This window comes from Haemaphysalis longicornis, unplaced genomic scaffold, assembly GCF_048455015.1.
Source record: "Haemaphysalis longicornis isolate Haplotype H1 unplaced genomic scaffold, Haemaphysalis longicornis Haplotype H1 scaffold_1, whole genome shotgun sequence".
Taxonomy (NCBI): Eukaryota; Metazoa; Arthropoda; class Arachnida; order Ixodida; family Ixodidae; genus Haemaphysalis; species Haemaphysalis longicornis.
In genome coordinates, this window is record NW_027526203.1 from 173,814,753 (window position 1) to 173,829,069 (window position 14,317).

The 14,317-nt window shown below is 46.4% G+C and overlaps 1 protein-coding gene across 1 annotated transcript in view; it reads right to left on the reverse strand.

Moving 5' to 3' along the window:
* Nucleotides 1–14,317, reverse strand: part of LOC144139424 (dynein heavy chain, cytoplasmic-like) — a 157,593-nt gene that overhangs the window by 134,709 nt on the left and 8,567 nt on the right. The window contains exons 3-8 of the mRNA XM_077671760.1: nt 8,459–8,632; nt 6,922–7,177; nt 3,796–4,424; nt 3,296–3,473; nt 2,692–2,783; nt 902–1,205 (exon numbers count right to left, since the gene is read on the reverse strand). Coding sequence (XP_077527886.1) covers nt 902–1,205; nt 2,692–2,783; nt 3,296–3,473; nt 3,796–4,424; nt 6,922–7,177; nt 8,459–8,632 — 1,633 coding nt within the window. The remainder of the gene's footprint in view (nt 1–901; nt 1,206–2,691; nt 2,784–3,295; nt 3,474–3,795; nt 4,425–6,921; nt 7,178–8,458; nt 8,633–14,317) is intronic.

Genomic DNA, 14,317 nt, shown 5'->3' on the forward strand with positions numbered 1-14,317 from the left:
AGGCAAGAAGCGTGACTAATGTGACGCATGGCTGCTCACACAGCTGCACACGCAGAAGCACCAGAGATGAATATCATCGGGAAGCAAGCAACCCTGAGAATGCTACCGCTAGATGGTCAGACGTCGTCGCGGGTACCTCTACTAACCCTTCATACAGTGAAAGACGACTCAACGAATCGCAGGGTATAATAGACCAAGCACAAAAGGCGATTGACCAAACAGCTCACACAAAAAACAGCCCTCGCACCAGCAACACTGCGACAACTACAAATCATGTGCAAATCGTCGCCCCAGAAACGAACCAACGGATATCCAAGCCGAAGCTACGCTCAACTGCGCCGCCTCAAGCACAACAACCAGTGGTGCAAAACGACCTCATGGAAGCAAAGGCACAAGTGGTAGATAACGCTATCAAAGGAGCTCAAAAAGAAGTGCGAGCCTTGTCCGCAGGTTTTGAAAATCGGCATCAAATGAAGAAATCCAAATCTGCCATCACAGCTCAACGTCTGGATCTTTCGAATAAAACAAACTTGTACTTCGTCTTCGTGGCCCATTTCAAAAAAAAGAAAGCCTATACAGCTGCAATTGAGTGGATGACAATTTTTCCTTTGCAAAAACTTACTTCACCATGGGAAGCTAGAATCCTACCTGCCGTTCCCTTCTAGTTGATTCATTCATCTTCACACTACAAACAGCTAGCCTCCTGGTTAGCTAAGTTAGTATAACAACTGCCTCAGATTGGCGGTGGATCTGTGTTCGAACCCTGGACCAGGACTGAATACTATAAGGCTCCCATTTGCGGCCATTGGGCATTAGGTTACTACACCGTGGAGAGGCCTACCCTAAACCACTTGAGCCTAGATTCCCACAGATACCCAGACGAAGACCTGGCTCAACCCACCTGCTTGGCCCAGATGATGGATCCAGAGACAGGCGGCAGGTCGCGGTCCTTGCTCATGCGGCAGGCCTTGCTCTGGGTGTACTGCACCTTGAACTTCTCATGCAGCGCCTCGATGTCGTCCTTGACACGCTGCATCAGCTGCGTTTGGTACTCGCGGATGGCCCCCCGGATGTGAGGCCGCACAAACAGGGCGTTGAAGCGCGAGAAGATGCGGAACATCTCGTTGGCATTCTTAGCCGTGCCCAGCTGGTCGCGCAGGCGGCCCGTGATGCGTGCCTCCACCCGGTCAATGCGGTCCTCATACCTGCATGCACCGTGAAGTAGAGAAATGATGCACGGGACGGCAACTGAGGGACATTGCAAGGTGCACTGCTGCCCAGATCTTGCAGGACAGATGCTGGCAGGGAAAAAGAAATGAAACACAATTTCAACAACCAGTTCACCTGCACAGTTCAGTTCGTTTTCCCTTGTTGGAGCTAGCGCCAATAAGTGCAGCAAGGTACAAGCACACAGCACTGATGTTCGCCGCCACAGCAGCAGCGCAATTTCACACGTCATGGTGGTGTTGGGTGCATTTTAGTGCAGGCCTCACAAAAAAACATTGGCACAGCGCATCAGGCAATGAATGGATGACAACTGGTCAACAAAATGTCATTTGCTTATCAATCCCCAGCATGAATGGTCTCTGTACAGTGCACAGTGCCTGTAGAACCACTGCTGCTAGTGTCACTCTCTCAGCACTACCGAGAGCATGAATGATGAACACAGCAGCACCATTGCAAAATGCCTGGTCGGCAAAGTAACGCTATGGCATCTCATCCTAGAACCTGAATGTAGATGTCCTCCGCCACTTTTTTTTTTTCACACTTGTGAATAATTTTTTCATGTTCATGCCTCAAGTGCACATTTATTTTTCTGCAAGCGCATTAGTAATAATTTATGCTGCTTTTTCAGTCTCAAGTGAGTATTTGGACCTGAGCATTTTGTGATTACGCTGCTACCACAGGGCTTCACAATGCAATTTCATATATTGAATTTAGGCTATATCTGCTGGTCTCGTGGTGTAGAGGTTTCACTTTTGGTTACATTTAAGCTATATCAAACTAATATTTGCACTCCTAGTATGGCAAGGTTTAACAACCTGAACCCAATAAATGTAATATTTTGGTTCATGCAGCATAAAAATAGGCTTGGTTCTTGTGTGCATTCATAGTGTATTGATCCCTCCTAGTTATCATAAAAAGTCCACTTCACACTTAATCTATGGAACCTTGAAGTTTATGGTTCAAGCCCAGTTTGCAACTAATTTATCACCGACTACAAAAAAATTCCCCCGCATTTCCCCGAGGGGGAGAATGTGAAAGTGCGAATGCACGGTTGTCGCCCCGCTTGCGGCGCTTGCGCTCGGCCCCCGCAGCCCACCGCCTCGCCGCCTTCTCTTCCATCTCTTCCATCGGGTTTGTAGTATCACGTGTACACCACGCAGTTATCAAGCCGCTATAACGCCGCTGAGTCGCCAACGCACGCCGCTGATGACGTAGTTTGAATGCGTTAAAGATATAAGGAGCGTTACTAACACTGATATCAGCGTCGCGTCCGTGGCTTAGTCGGTAGAGCGTCGCGCTGCGGCCGCAAAGTCCTCGGATCGAAACCTGGCGCCGGATGCTGTTTTTTTTTTTATATAGAGAGGAGGACTGCGGACGCCGCCGCCGCCGCCGCCGCCGGCGGTGGAAGGTTTGGGGTCGCTTATAAAGTGCATTCGCACTTAAAAGAAAAGGTTAAGGCTTCACCTCTTCACGGCCGCATCCCAGGCTTCTGTGCCTTCCTTAGAGATGTCCAAGCCATCAACCTCCTTGACATTCTCGTACGCCAGGTTTACCTCCTGGGGCAAGGAAAAGTGGTTCACATTACACAGCAGTCCTTGGCACCAAACGGAAAAGAACACTAATATTATTAGCTGAACGTCACTTCATATAAGCACAAAGAGACTCCATACTAGGACCCGTGCTAAATCATGCTGAAATGTTCATCCACCCGTCTTGTATTCCAATCCTGGGTGCGCTGCACACCGGCCCTAGAATAATGCTCCTGTTACTCTAACTGCTTTTCTGGAATTTGCCTACCACTGAAACTGTTGCAGAAACATTGAAACTCTTGATAACAGCCCTCACTCCTTGGTGGCATTCAAGCCCTACAAGTCGACTGGTGTTTGTCACTCCTGTTCTCGGCTCCCACGCAGAAATGCCGCTAAGTGCGAAGACATTGCGCAGCGCTTGCCTGCCCCAACAAATTCAGCCAGCCCACCCATAAGCAGCCTCAATTTTGACAATGCAAAAGGCAAAAACTAGGCATGAGCACAGGCAAGAGCAGTGAAAAGGCGACCCTGGGCCTTACTTCGATGGCACTGCTGTCGGCAGAGTCCAGGACGGCAGCCTCAGAGAGCTCAGGCTGAAGATCCGCGTCAGGCATGGTGGTAGCACTGGCCCCACTGCCCTGGGCCGAACGCGGAGCAGCTACCGGTCGCAGCACACGCACTATGACTGTGCGCAGCTGCTCGTGCTGCCGTCTGAACCTGGAATGAGGGAGAACAAGGGCACACACGAGGCTCACTTTCCCGGGACCTTCTGCTGCGGTAGAAGTTCGCTGATCCATACTCCGGCACTTCTTTAGCTCAGAAGCAAACCCATCACCTACTACCCATTAGCAGCAGCAGAGCACTTTAGGTGCCATTTATCAATCGGGCAACCTACCAATCTGGCACACAGCATGAACAGTGCCACCTGCAGCCATTCTGGTGATGTTCTCTCCCAACAGTTTGCAACGAGTGAACACACAATGCGGTCCTCCTCTGGCACTGAGCAGCAACTGGCAACCAAGAAGAGCAGAAAACTCACTTGCGCATCTGCTCCATGCGGGACTGGAGGCGCTTGTGGGCAGGCGTCACCCGCCAGACGGTCTTGATGTGCTCGTCGCGCTTCTTCTTGACAATGTCGCGCAGCAGCGACTGGAGCTTGTCGTACTCCTCGTCCCAGGCGTTGTAGACCTCGAGGCAGGCGCTCATCACCGCCTCGAAGTGGTCGTAGGGGGCGTGCATGAGCCGCCGGGTGCCCAGCACCTTGAGCATCTGGGCCATGAGGTCGCGCGAGATGGCCTCGACCAGGCGCAGCGCCCGCTGGATGGGGTACTTGGTGGAGCGGATCTTGCGCAGGTGCGAGAAGATGCCGTGCAGGGCGAGCCGGATGCGGTCCAGCTCGGTGGCCGACAGCAGGTCGTTGAGGGGGAAGTCCTTCATGAGCGGGTTGTAGTCGTTGACCGTGGCCAGCGCCTGCTTGAGGCCCGTGTCCGTGTCGAAGCTGACCGTGGCGTGGAAGCGCTTGCCCTTCTTGAGCAGGTCCAGCGTGAGGGCCACCTCCAGGCTCTCCCGCTTCTCCTGGATGCGCAGCAGCGCCCGCTCCAGGTTCAGCCAGAAGCTGATCTCCTGCAGGGCCGTGCCGGACGACGGGTCCCGGTCCAGCTTGGTCACCTGCCGAGTGGGGGGAGGAGGAACACACAAGGGGCACACACACCGTCACCACGGCCACACTGCACCTGGACCCTCGTAGTCCGCCTCATTTTAAAAAGACTCATTTAGTACAAAAGATTCCGCCGCGTTACCCACTACTTCACTTCCCGGACCAACTTTATTACGCAAGCGCGTGGTGACATCTAACAAGCGAGTTCCGTACAAAACAGGAAAAGTGTTGCTCATAGCTATTCAGTGTCACTTAGAATACAGTGAACCTTCTCATTTCTAGATTAAAAATTTGAAGCATAATTTTTAACTTTCTCACAATAAAGAATGCATTTTATTTACACAGCAGACAAAAGTCTGATTTTCAAAGTGTCAATTTAGCGCCTACAAACGGCCCCCCGCAGTGCCAAATCAAATTCTCAACTCCGAATATGTCAAAACAAAATAGGTAAAGTGTTCCCTTGTGAGTGCAAAAACAAAGTCTCCATGTACAGTACAGGTGAGGAGGCACTAAAATAAGCCTTTGTAGCTCAAAAGCACAAAGTAAGGGGCCACCATTTTTCTTTGCACAGTTGAAAAAACATTGCTAGCCGCACCATGTAACATGTAACATGTCAAGAAATACCCCAGTTTGGTAATGGTTTTGATGGATTATGAAATTGAACGCGCTGAAGCTACACAGGCAATGAGGTGCACCATATGGAGGGCTCTGGATTAATTTTGACCACCTAGGGATCTTACCATGCGCCCTCAGCTTGGTAATGCGAAATGTAGCGTAGAAGCCGGAATACAGGTTGAGTCCCCCACACCCAAAACCCCTACAAAAGCCACCACTAATTATATAGCTGCCATAAGCAGACAGCTACTTTCTACACGCCAGTTTCTCTTGTGCAGTTCCATTAGTTCTTAATTCTTGTTTGTGTATTCAAATCTCATCTTGTGTTCTGTACTGTGTCAACACTCCAGTATGCATGCTGGAACTCGACAGCACTTTACTGCTGCATTGCAAGATGGAAGTGGTACGATAGGCAAAGGGACGGGCAATATAGCAGACCAGCGGCAGTTTGGTATGTCCAAGAAAAGCATTTGACACTTGAAGACGAGGTGGAGAAGAGTTGTTAGGCCACCTTTAAAAGAAATCACTCTGACCATGTCAAAAGGTGCATCCAAAGCTAGTGAATAAAGTGGCCGACTTCATTCTCCAAGTTTCGGGAAAGATCAGTACTTCTCACATGGGAGGCCAGGCCATCTGGTGCAAAGTGATTGAGCTTGCACGCCAGGGACTGAACATAATTTAAAGGTTCTAAGTCTTGGGGTGCACTGCTCTACAAGGCACAAGGCTTTTAGACAAAGGTTCTGACAGCTTTAAGGGGGGACACTGGTCTTGAGGACATTTTTGTTATTTTTTAACCTCTGTGCTTGAGATTTACACATTAAGTGTATTTCAACATCCTGAGCACAAATATGCAGTCAGTTTTCGTCTACGGGGTGTAAGTTTAGAGTTGTGCAACATGTTATGTCACTCCATTTCGGGCCATTTTTTCATTATGTACCTGTAAAATACTCAAATAGCTTTTATCCCTTTGTGCTCTAGAAGGACCAGGGAGTGCAACTATACCACTGCAGTAATTTTATCATGGTTTCTGCAAACGCTGTGAAATTTGTAAATGTCAGGTCATCAATTTACAATGTTTTTGTAAAACTAACTGCATAAAATCTTGTGCCAGCAAAAACAAATTCTGTACTTTTGCGGCTTTATTGCACTGTTCAGTTCATAAGCTTTCGAATGCAGCAAAAATGACGTAAATCGAACCAGTAGATCCCAAGATATTGTACCCGACAGCTGACCATGTGGAAAAAAAATTGGTTCTGAGAAAACAGGGCACGAAGTTTGCAAACATAGGCAAAAATGGTCATTTAGGCGACTTCAAAGGGCAACAGCTTTGTGAACACTTATGATACAGCTATAATATTTTGCAGGTACATTCTTTGGGACCTGTAGACTGCAAATAAAATTAATACAGAAAATTGATTTTTTGGCAAATTTTCGGTCCTCAAGACCAGTGTCCCCCCTTAATGAGTAACTCAAGCAGACAGGAGTGCCCATAAAGGATGACAATTGCGAATAAAAGCATCTATCTGGTGTGCTTTCCTGCAGACTTGTTTATAAGTTCGTTTTTATTTTTTTTCATCTCATGGAGTGACCTACATAAATGGTCGACCTATAATTCAGTTTATATGGAACAGAAACACTACACTTGGTCTTTTTTTATTACTGAAGCCTTAAAACTAAGAAATCTGCGTATTAAACTCATTAATTTTGTGGAATGAAAAAGGTACTCGCACTTTTGCAACCTTACAGCTGACTACACACATGGCAATTCTTTCTTGTCCCTGCATTTCTGAATAGGCTTATTCCTCCCTACTGCAACCACCCATAAATGTCACGTTCTTCTGTCATAACTGATACTCTAAAAAAAAAGAGGAGTGAGAAAGGAGAGCCACGTGCCTTCTGGATCTCTCGTATCCACCGGTTGACGCCATTCTGCAGCTGGTTGAGGAAGCTTGAGTCCTCGGTGCGGTCGCCAAAATCGATGGCCGTGGCGCGGCGTCCCTCCTCAGCACAGCGCTTGATGGTGGCCGCCACCACAGGGTGCACAGTCAGCGTGATCTCGGGAATGTCGATGTTCTGCTGGAGGTGCAGGAGGCCCATCTCCAGCTCGGCTATTTTCTTCTCCACCGTGGGCGCCATCTTGTCTCCATCCCTGTTCCCCATGAGGGAGAGAGTGAAAGCGAATGGGGGGAGGTAAGCAATGAAGGCCCTTCCCCTGCACACCTGCACGTCGTGCACAGGAGACTGATTGGGACCAGCCCAGAGGCTCTCCTCAGATACTGCACTAGTTGCTCGTCGTTTTGCTCGTCCATTTGCTGCTAGTCTGTGTGCTGGTGAAAACCGAACAGGCAGACACCTCTGGACGCATACAGCTACGTTATTAGTCGCAATATCCCTGGAATACGTGACTGTTTTTTTTTTTTAATCATACCCACGGACCGGATGTTTGTGAGAAACAAAAATGGTGGTCCCGCAAGCAAAAAGCAGTCGTCTCAGAGCAATTTAATAAAGTAGTGGTACGTTGGTGGCACGGGTGTCCTGAACAAACTTCTCACTAGACAGAGACAAAAGCTTTGCAGCAGGGAACCTAAGCAAACTATTCAGCAATGCGCTTAACATCACTTCTGTTGAAAGCCGGCAGCTTCAGAAAGCTGCACAGAGGCTGTCAAGACAACACTTTCCAGGTACGTTCTTCCTTTTCTATATTCAGACACTGAAAAGGCTGGCCTCACAGTGCTCGTTTCTACCCCTGTAGTGCACAAATGATGCAAAAACAGAGTGACACTCCCGTGTCAGGAATCCAAGACAAAGACGCATAAGACATGCTCCAATCAATGCTTACCACAAGTAGGAGTATCGGTTTCTGTCCAAAGTATCAACGCGAAGGCAAAATGAAAAAGTTGTGCAAGACATGCTCAAATGCTTACCGCAAGTAGAAAATACTGCTTCTGTCCAAGACATTTCTACACAAAGGCAAAAATTGACACAAATAATGTAAAATCGTACAACTGAATCTTCACACCACGCTTTTGCTTCACTTACAGGGAACATCACATTTCAAAAATGAAACAGGTCAGAATACCGTGGAGTCTACATGACACGATTATGGCAGACAAATTTCGGGATGATATGAAATGGAAAAATTCGGGATGATATGAATGAAGTGCATTGCCTCTCACTGGCGGAGCCTGCAGGGTTGTTTGGAATGACAATTAAACGCCCTCTACCATGCCCTGTTTTGATGGTCAGGTCTCCTTTCTTATGGTTGCAAGTTATACCAGGGAACGCAATGCATTAAAATCGCTCCCATTTACATTCTTCACATAACATTGTTCCTGCCTGTGCACTCCCCTTTTGTATGTCCAGTGGCATTCCCTCAGGCTAGAAGGGAAATCTCAGGGCAAACCAGAGCCCAACGCAGCCAAACGCTTACCTCTCAGCCCGCCCAGTCTCCTTGACGTAGGACTTGAAGTAGGGGGCCACGGCACTGCTCACATAGGCATGGAGCGTCTCGTAGGGTGAGGCATCGCTCAGGTTCATCACTCGCAGCTGGGAGGGAACCTTCTTGTCGGCCTCGATGACCGAGTACTTCTTGATGAACACCAGGCTGCAAAGCACACGCACTTCAATGAGACCAAGGGTGCCCAGGGAATTTCAGCTCTGCCCGACTGCAGCGAGTCGAAACCACACAACACATTACGCAATGTGATGTGTTGATCATTGTTGATCTGTTCCTCCTTGTTATGGCTTTGGGCAAACGAGCGCCCATTCCCCAAATCACTTGCACGTTGAATAGTTAATCCTGTTAAGTGAGGCCCCGTATTTTGTTTGCTGTCTCATTGCCAAGACCAGTTACTCCTAAAAAAACGTTTTCTGCACACAAGCTATTTAGGGCACCTACGATACATTGGCCCAATCGTTTTATTTTTTCATGATTTGTGCTAGACGAAGTGATTTTCTTGCCTGTCGTTCTTTTCTTTTCTTGCCTTCTTTAGTGCCCAGTCACAATTGAAAATCTGTTGTTCATCTTTTCTCTTTTGTAATCTTGGATTTGTATGCATGTGCTCTCTACCTCCCTTCCAAGTTTGTTTTCTTCTGCATAAAATAATGTGCTTTGTGCATAAATGTTGCTGATAATCTTGCCCTGGCAACCAAAAGGCCACAGGCAGTACTGAACAAATAAACAATGGGAATTCACAAGATTCTAAGGCAAAGCACGATGAAATAAACTGACAGCATTGCACCAGTGCATGCACACTTTACCCCGTTCTCAAGCAACAGGTACGAGGCAGATATACGATTTGACATTACGCAATACCACAAAAGCCACATTCTGTGGTAAGGGCTGAAAAGGTGCCAATGTTAACGTTACTAGTCTGTACTAATTCCTACCCCTCTTTTCATACCCCACTAATAGTGCTGACAATTGATAGCTTCAGAAGCAGGTTTCAAAACTCCCTCTGTGCTTCAGGCACCTCGCACCATCTGGCATGTAGTTCAGAGACTGCAATTTTATTTTCCGTATATATTGTGTTTTTGATTCGTGTGGCGATGACCTTTAAACCACCCAAGAGAAAAAAAAACAGGTGAGTGTCAGTTGCGGAAAAGGATGGCTGCCTCTGAGTGCTCACAAACATCACCACAAACCTTGTGACTCAGCTATACTTGGGTACAAACCCAAGTTAAGAACAGCAATAGCTCATGCAGTGTATCTCACAGATGTCAGAGAAGGCACGGTTTTGAAAGTATATTGCGCTTTGGGTACACGCCACTCGTGGTCACGCAACTTCAATGTTGAATTTTGTAATCGAAATGTTCCCAGCAAGTCATCAAATTAATCTGAGAGCACATAGAGGTGATAATTACGTAAAAGTGATGCCAGCCATTCACTAGTAAGATCTGGTTTGGAGTCCGGATAGTTTTATTTTGACAAAATGATTTCTGATGATCCCCTGTGCGTGCAACGTGTGGACCTGGCTTTTTCAGTCAGTTTCCAGCAGTTTCAGTTTTTCTTTTGTTAAAATCTGGTAGAGAGCCACTTGTGTTGTTGCTATACGGTGTTCTTCCAGTTGCTCCCGTGGCGACGTTTGTGTCATCGTACTGTTCAGCTACGCTGTGGGAAAACCATTCCACTCAAGATTAGGCTGCCCCCGCAGCTGCATTTAGTGATGAAGACTTGAGGTACAAGTCCAAAGATGACAATGACAGCTCAGCGTCAAGTTCTGATTTCGAGTCAGCCAGGGACACCCGCAGTTCGCCGATAAGTTTCGGTTCCGGCCCTGAGCGAGTACCTCCGTTGTGCACGCTTATCTTCCCAACATTTTTAGCGATGCTTGAACAGTTCGCATTATCTCCAAGGTTCGTACGTTGCCATTGGCTGAAAAGAATTACTTCACGCCAAGAAAGCCGCCCGGAGCATGTGTCGATCCAGCCCCACGGAGCCCTGCATGGCACCTTACAATGGCCCGTGCTTTCTTTTTGCTCTTCTTCATGGCAGGGGTGATCAATATGATGTGCAGCAACACAAGAGAAAACGCTTGGATGCATATTCTCAATTTCCGAGCTATGCTGAGGGGGACGGGTCTTGGAACCGACTCTAGACGAGCTGATGAAGTTCACTGGACTTATTTATATGGGAACCGTGCACGTCCCCCGCATCCATCTGCACTGGAGCACTAATGGCTTTTTTTCTTTTTTTTTTTTTTTTAAGCTTCTTCCGCGCAACATCATGCCTAGAAGACGATTTTCCACACTTCTGCGCTTTCTGAGTGACGGATCTGGAAGCTGTATGACAAGCTGCACCAAATATCCTGGCTTTTACAATACAAAAACAACAACCTCAGCTAAGCTTTTTCAGCCTACACGAAACCTGTCTGTCAACAAAAGAATGGTGAAGTCAAAAGGATGGTAATCTATTTGGCAATACATGCAGGGCAAAATTAAAAATTGCCAAGTGGGGCTATAAACTGTGGGTACTTGCGGGTTTGCAGACTGGTTATTCGGTTCAGTTTTAAGTGTACGCAGGCAAATGGGAAATAACTAGCGCCAGTGGACTAGCGTTTGATGTTGTGACACAGCTGTGTAAGCAGTACTTTAATCAAGGGTATGTCATCCACATCGCTAACTTTTACATGTCTGCGTCTCTGTTCAGTCGCTTGCTTGAAAGGAAAACCCTCTGCTTGTGGCATGACGCACAAAGACCGGTGTTTCCCTTCAGAATTGAAAGATGTGTTTTGGGAAAAGAAAGCAAAGAGAGGGCATGTTCTGTGGCTACAGCGAAACAACATCCTCTATTTGTAGTGGGAGGACAAAAAGCCGTTCACATGTCAACTGATCACGCTGCCAAACAGAATGTTACAGCCACAAGAAAAACGGAGAGGTGGTATGCGGAGAAAGCCGCTATTGATCTACGAGTACAATTACAGAATGCAGGGCAGTGATTTCCCTACACCCCCCCTAGGGGATGTGTAGACCCCCCCTAGTATTTCTGGACACCCCCCCTTGAATCCCCAAATTTCCCTCTTGTCAGTCCTTGTACGGAACTTTTCCTCCCGCACATAAACACACATATAATTTACTTTCTTCATTGATTCGATGCCATTCTTTGTTTACAACCGTAATCTTTGCAGAAGCTCTTTTAGCATGTACATTTAAAATGGGCAATTTGGCGAGGCGAAGCCCTACGGAAGCTAATCCTGGCGTGCGTTTTTAATAAATCGGGAGCGTACAATCGGTGCCTGATTTATAAGTGCTGCATAATTCGTGTACTACCTAAACATTGTTTCAAGAACTCAAATTTCGTCACTGGCCCTGGTAACAAGTTCGAAAATGTCCTTATACGTTAAAAATGGTGAGAAATTAAAAAAAAACTGAATACGGACCTTTCATGGTAAAAAATGAATTTCTCTAAATTTGTTTTTGTCTTAGATTGAATAGAAAGCACCGCCTCTCAGGTGTGTATATATATATATATATATATATATATATATATATATATATATATATATATACACATATATATATATATACATACATATATATATATATATAGAAAATGAAAAACGTACGTCACGGGAATGAGCGTTTGGTTAACAGACGTCTATTATTTAACTAGTGGGATAAAAAAACAGCTTTTCTAGTTTATGAACCTCCCCCCCCCCTTTCCCAGAGCCATTGAGACACCCCCCTTGATTCGATGCCTGGGGAAACCCCTGATGCAGGGTGTCAATAAACAGGATCAGCTGATTGCACCCTACAACGTTTGATGAAGTGTGCAAGGTGGTGGAAAACACTTTTTTCACTGCATTGCAACTGTGAATAGTTTCATTCTTTTTCAAGAGCACCGCCAACAACTCGCAACACTGGGGTTGCTTAGGAGCGTAAACTTCGACCAGCTATCTCTCCAGTTGGAGCTAACCCAAGAGCTGCTCAAGACTGACGCTGACCACGTTTCCCGAGAAGGTCCTGTGGCACAAGATGTGGAGCCCCACCCCCGGAAGACACCAAGGAAGCGAAAGTGCAAAATTTGCTACAAAGAACGCAAGGTGAAACAAAAAACAGACGTTTTGAGTGAAAAGTGCGTTCTGCACCCGTGCTTCACAAAATCCAGGAACTGCTTCACCGCATGGCACGAGCAATGAAGCAGATTTTTGTTTGTGGCTTTTTGCAGCAGCGGCTCATTCCCGGCTCATGTATCTTCAAATTCTATATTCTGAATTTCCTTTACTGTGTCCAGTTTTTGGTACTATACTTTTTTATAATTGTATTTAAAGCAAAAACTGGGCCTTTTTATATTTTTATGTGCACCACAATTTTTCTTTGCAACTTACCGTAAAGTTCTGAGAGAACGCCCTTCCCCGAAACATCACCCAGGAAATATCCAATTTACTAAAAGACCCCAAGGATCGCCCACCCCTTAAAATCGATGGCTTTAGCACTGACAAGTGAACAAAAACGCGAATCATCTATTCATGTATTGATGCAATCACTTATTTGTACTTTCCGCACTTGACCCGAAAGTTCACTCATCTTGTATTTTTTCTTGATATCTCCGCAGTTTTGGTTGGCGGTGCACCCACTTTTTTGTTGTTTTTCGCACCTGACCTGAAAGTTCACCCATCCCGTATTTCACTTATAGTAGTATCTCTGTACTTTGGGTAAGCGTTCTTTCGCGACATTACTGTATGTTTTTATGAAACAGTATTTATGTCCAATTTGGTATGCTGCAATGTTTCCTGGAGTTTTATTTGTGCTGGCAAAAAAATTATTTGAGATACTATATGAAAAACCCCTATTTTCTAGCGGTGACTGTGCATGATGCCAAATCGTCCAACATCAGTTTCCAAAGTGAAAATGACAGAAGACAACATCAGCAGCAGTTAATTGGTTAGTTTAGCCTCTGTCTTTTGCCTCGTTTTTTCTCATCTTGGTGGCCACTTCGGCGATGTCCGAAATGTTATCAGTCTCAGCAAAAGGGTGTCCGCATCCTTTGGGACCAATTTTATACCACTCTGACAGCAAACACTGCCACTTCGCTGGATGAGCACTGACTCCTCTGTGCACAACTATCTAGCTAGGAGAAGCGACTTCATCAGGCTCTAAGCCAGAGCAGTGATCCATTACTTCAGCATTAGATGCACGTCATATTCAGGCTCCAAATCCCGATGAAATCAGAACATCGCCATAGATCAATCGGACTATCGGCAAAAAGAATCGCTGCAATCACTAGAAATAAAAACATAAGCAGCCAACACGTGCCACTACATTAAACAGTTCACACTCTCGGCAACTAACTAGTTTCCGATTCCAAATAACAAAAAAAAAAGCCGGCAAATAAACCTCAGAAAGTGACGGGTAAATAAGAAAAACTTAAATGGCAGCTCACCCAATAGGATGCTGTGATTTTGGGGTATGGAGCTAATTTTAAAGGACCGATTAAGAATCTTGAAACGCAACACAGACCAGTCAAACACTGAAGTGGCCTCAGAGCAAATGTGCTGCTGAGTGGTTGACACAATTACGACCAACTGACTTGTAAGGTCTGTTCACAATGGGCAGCCAAGGTGTTGACACTAGAAATAAGGTGGGATGTCGTCAAAAAAACGTTGACCCTGATAAATTCTGACAGCTGATTTGACAGGCAGTTGGCGACTGTGGATGTAATTCAATGCAGTCTCGGCAGGGGGTGTCTTGGGCACATTTCTTGAGGATGGTGTTCTCCGAGTAGCTACCTACTGCCAAAAATCATATGTACAGGAGCCCCTTATGCAGATGTGCTCATTCAATTGTGTCA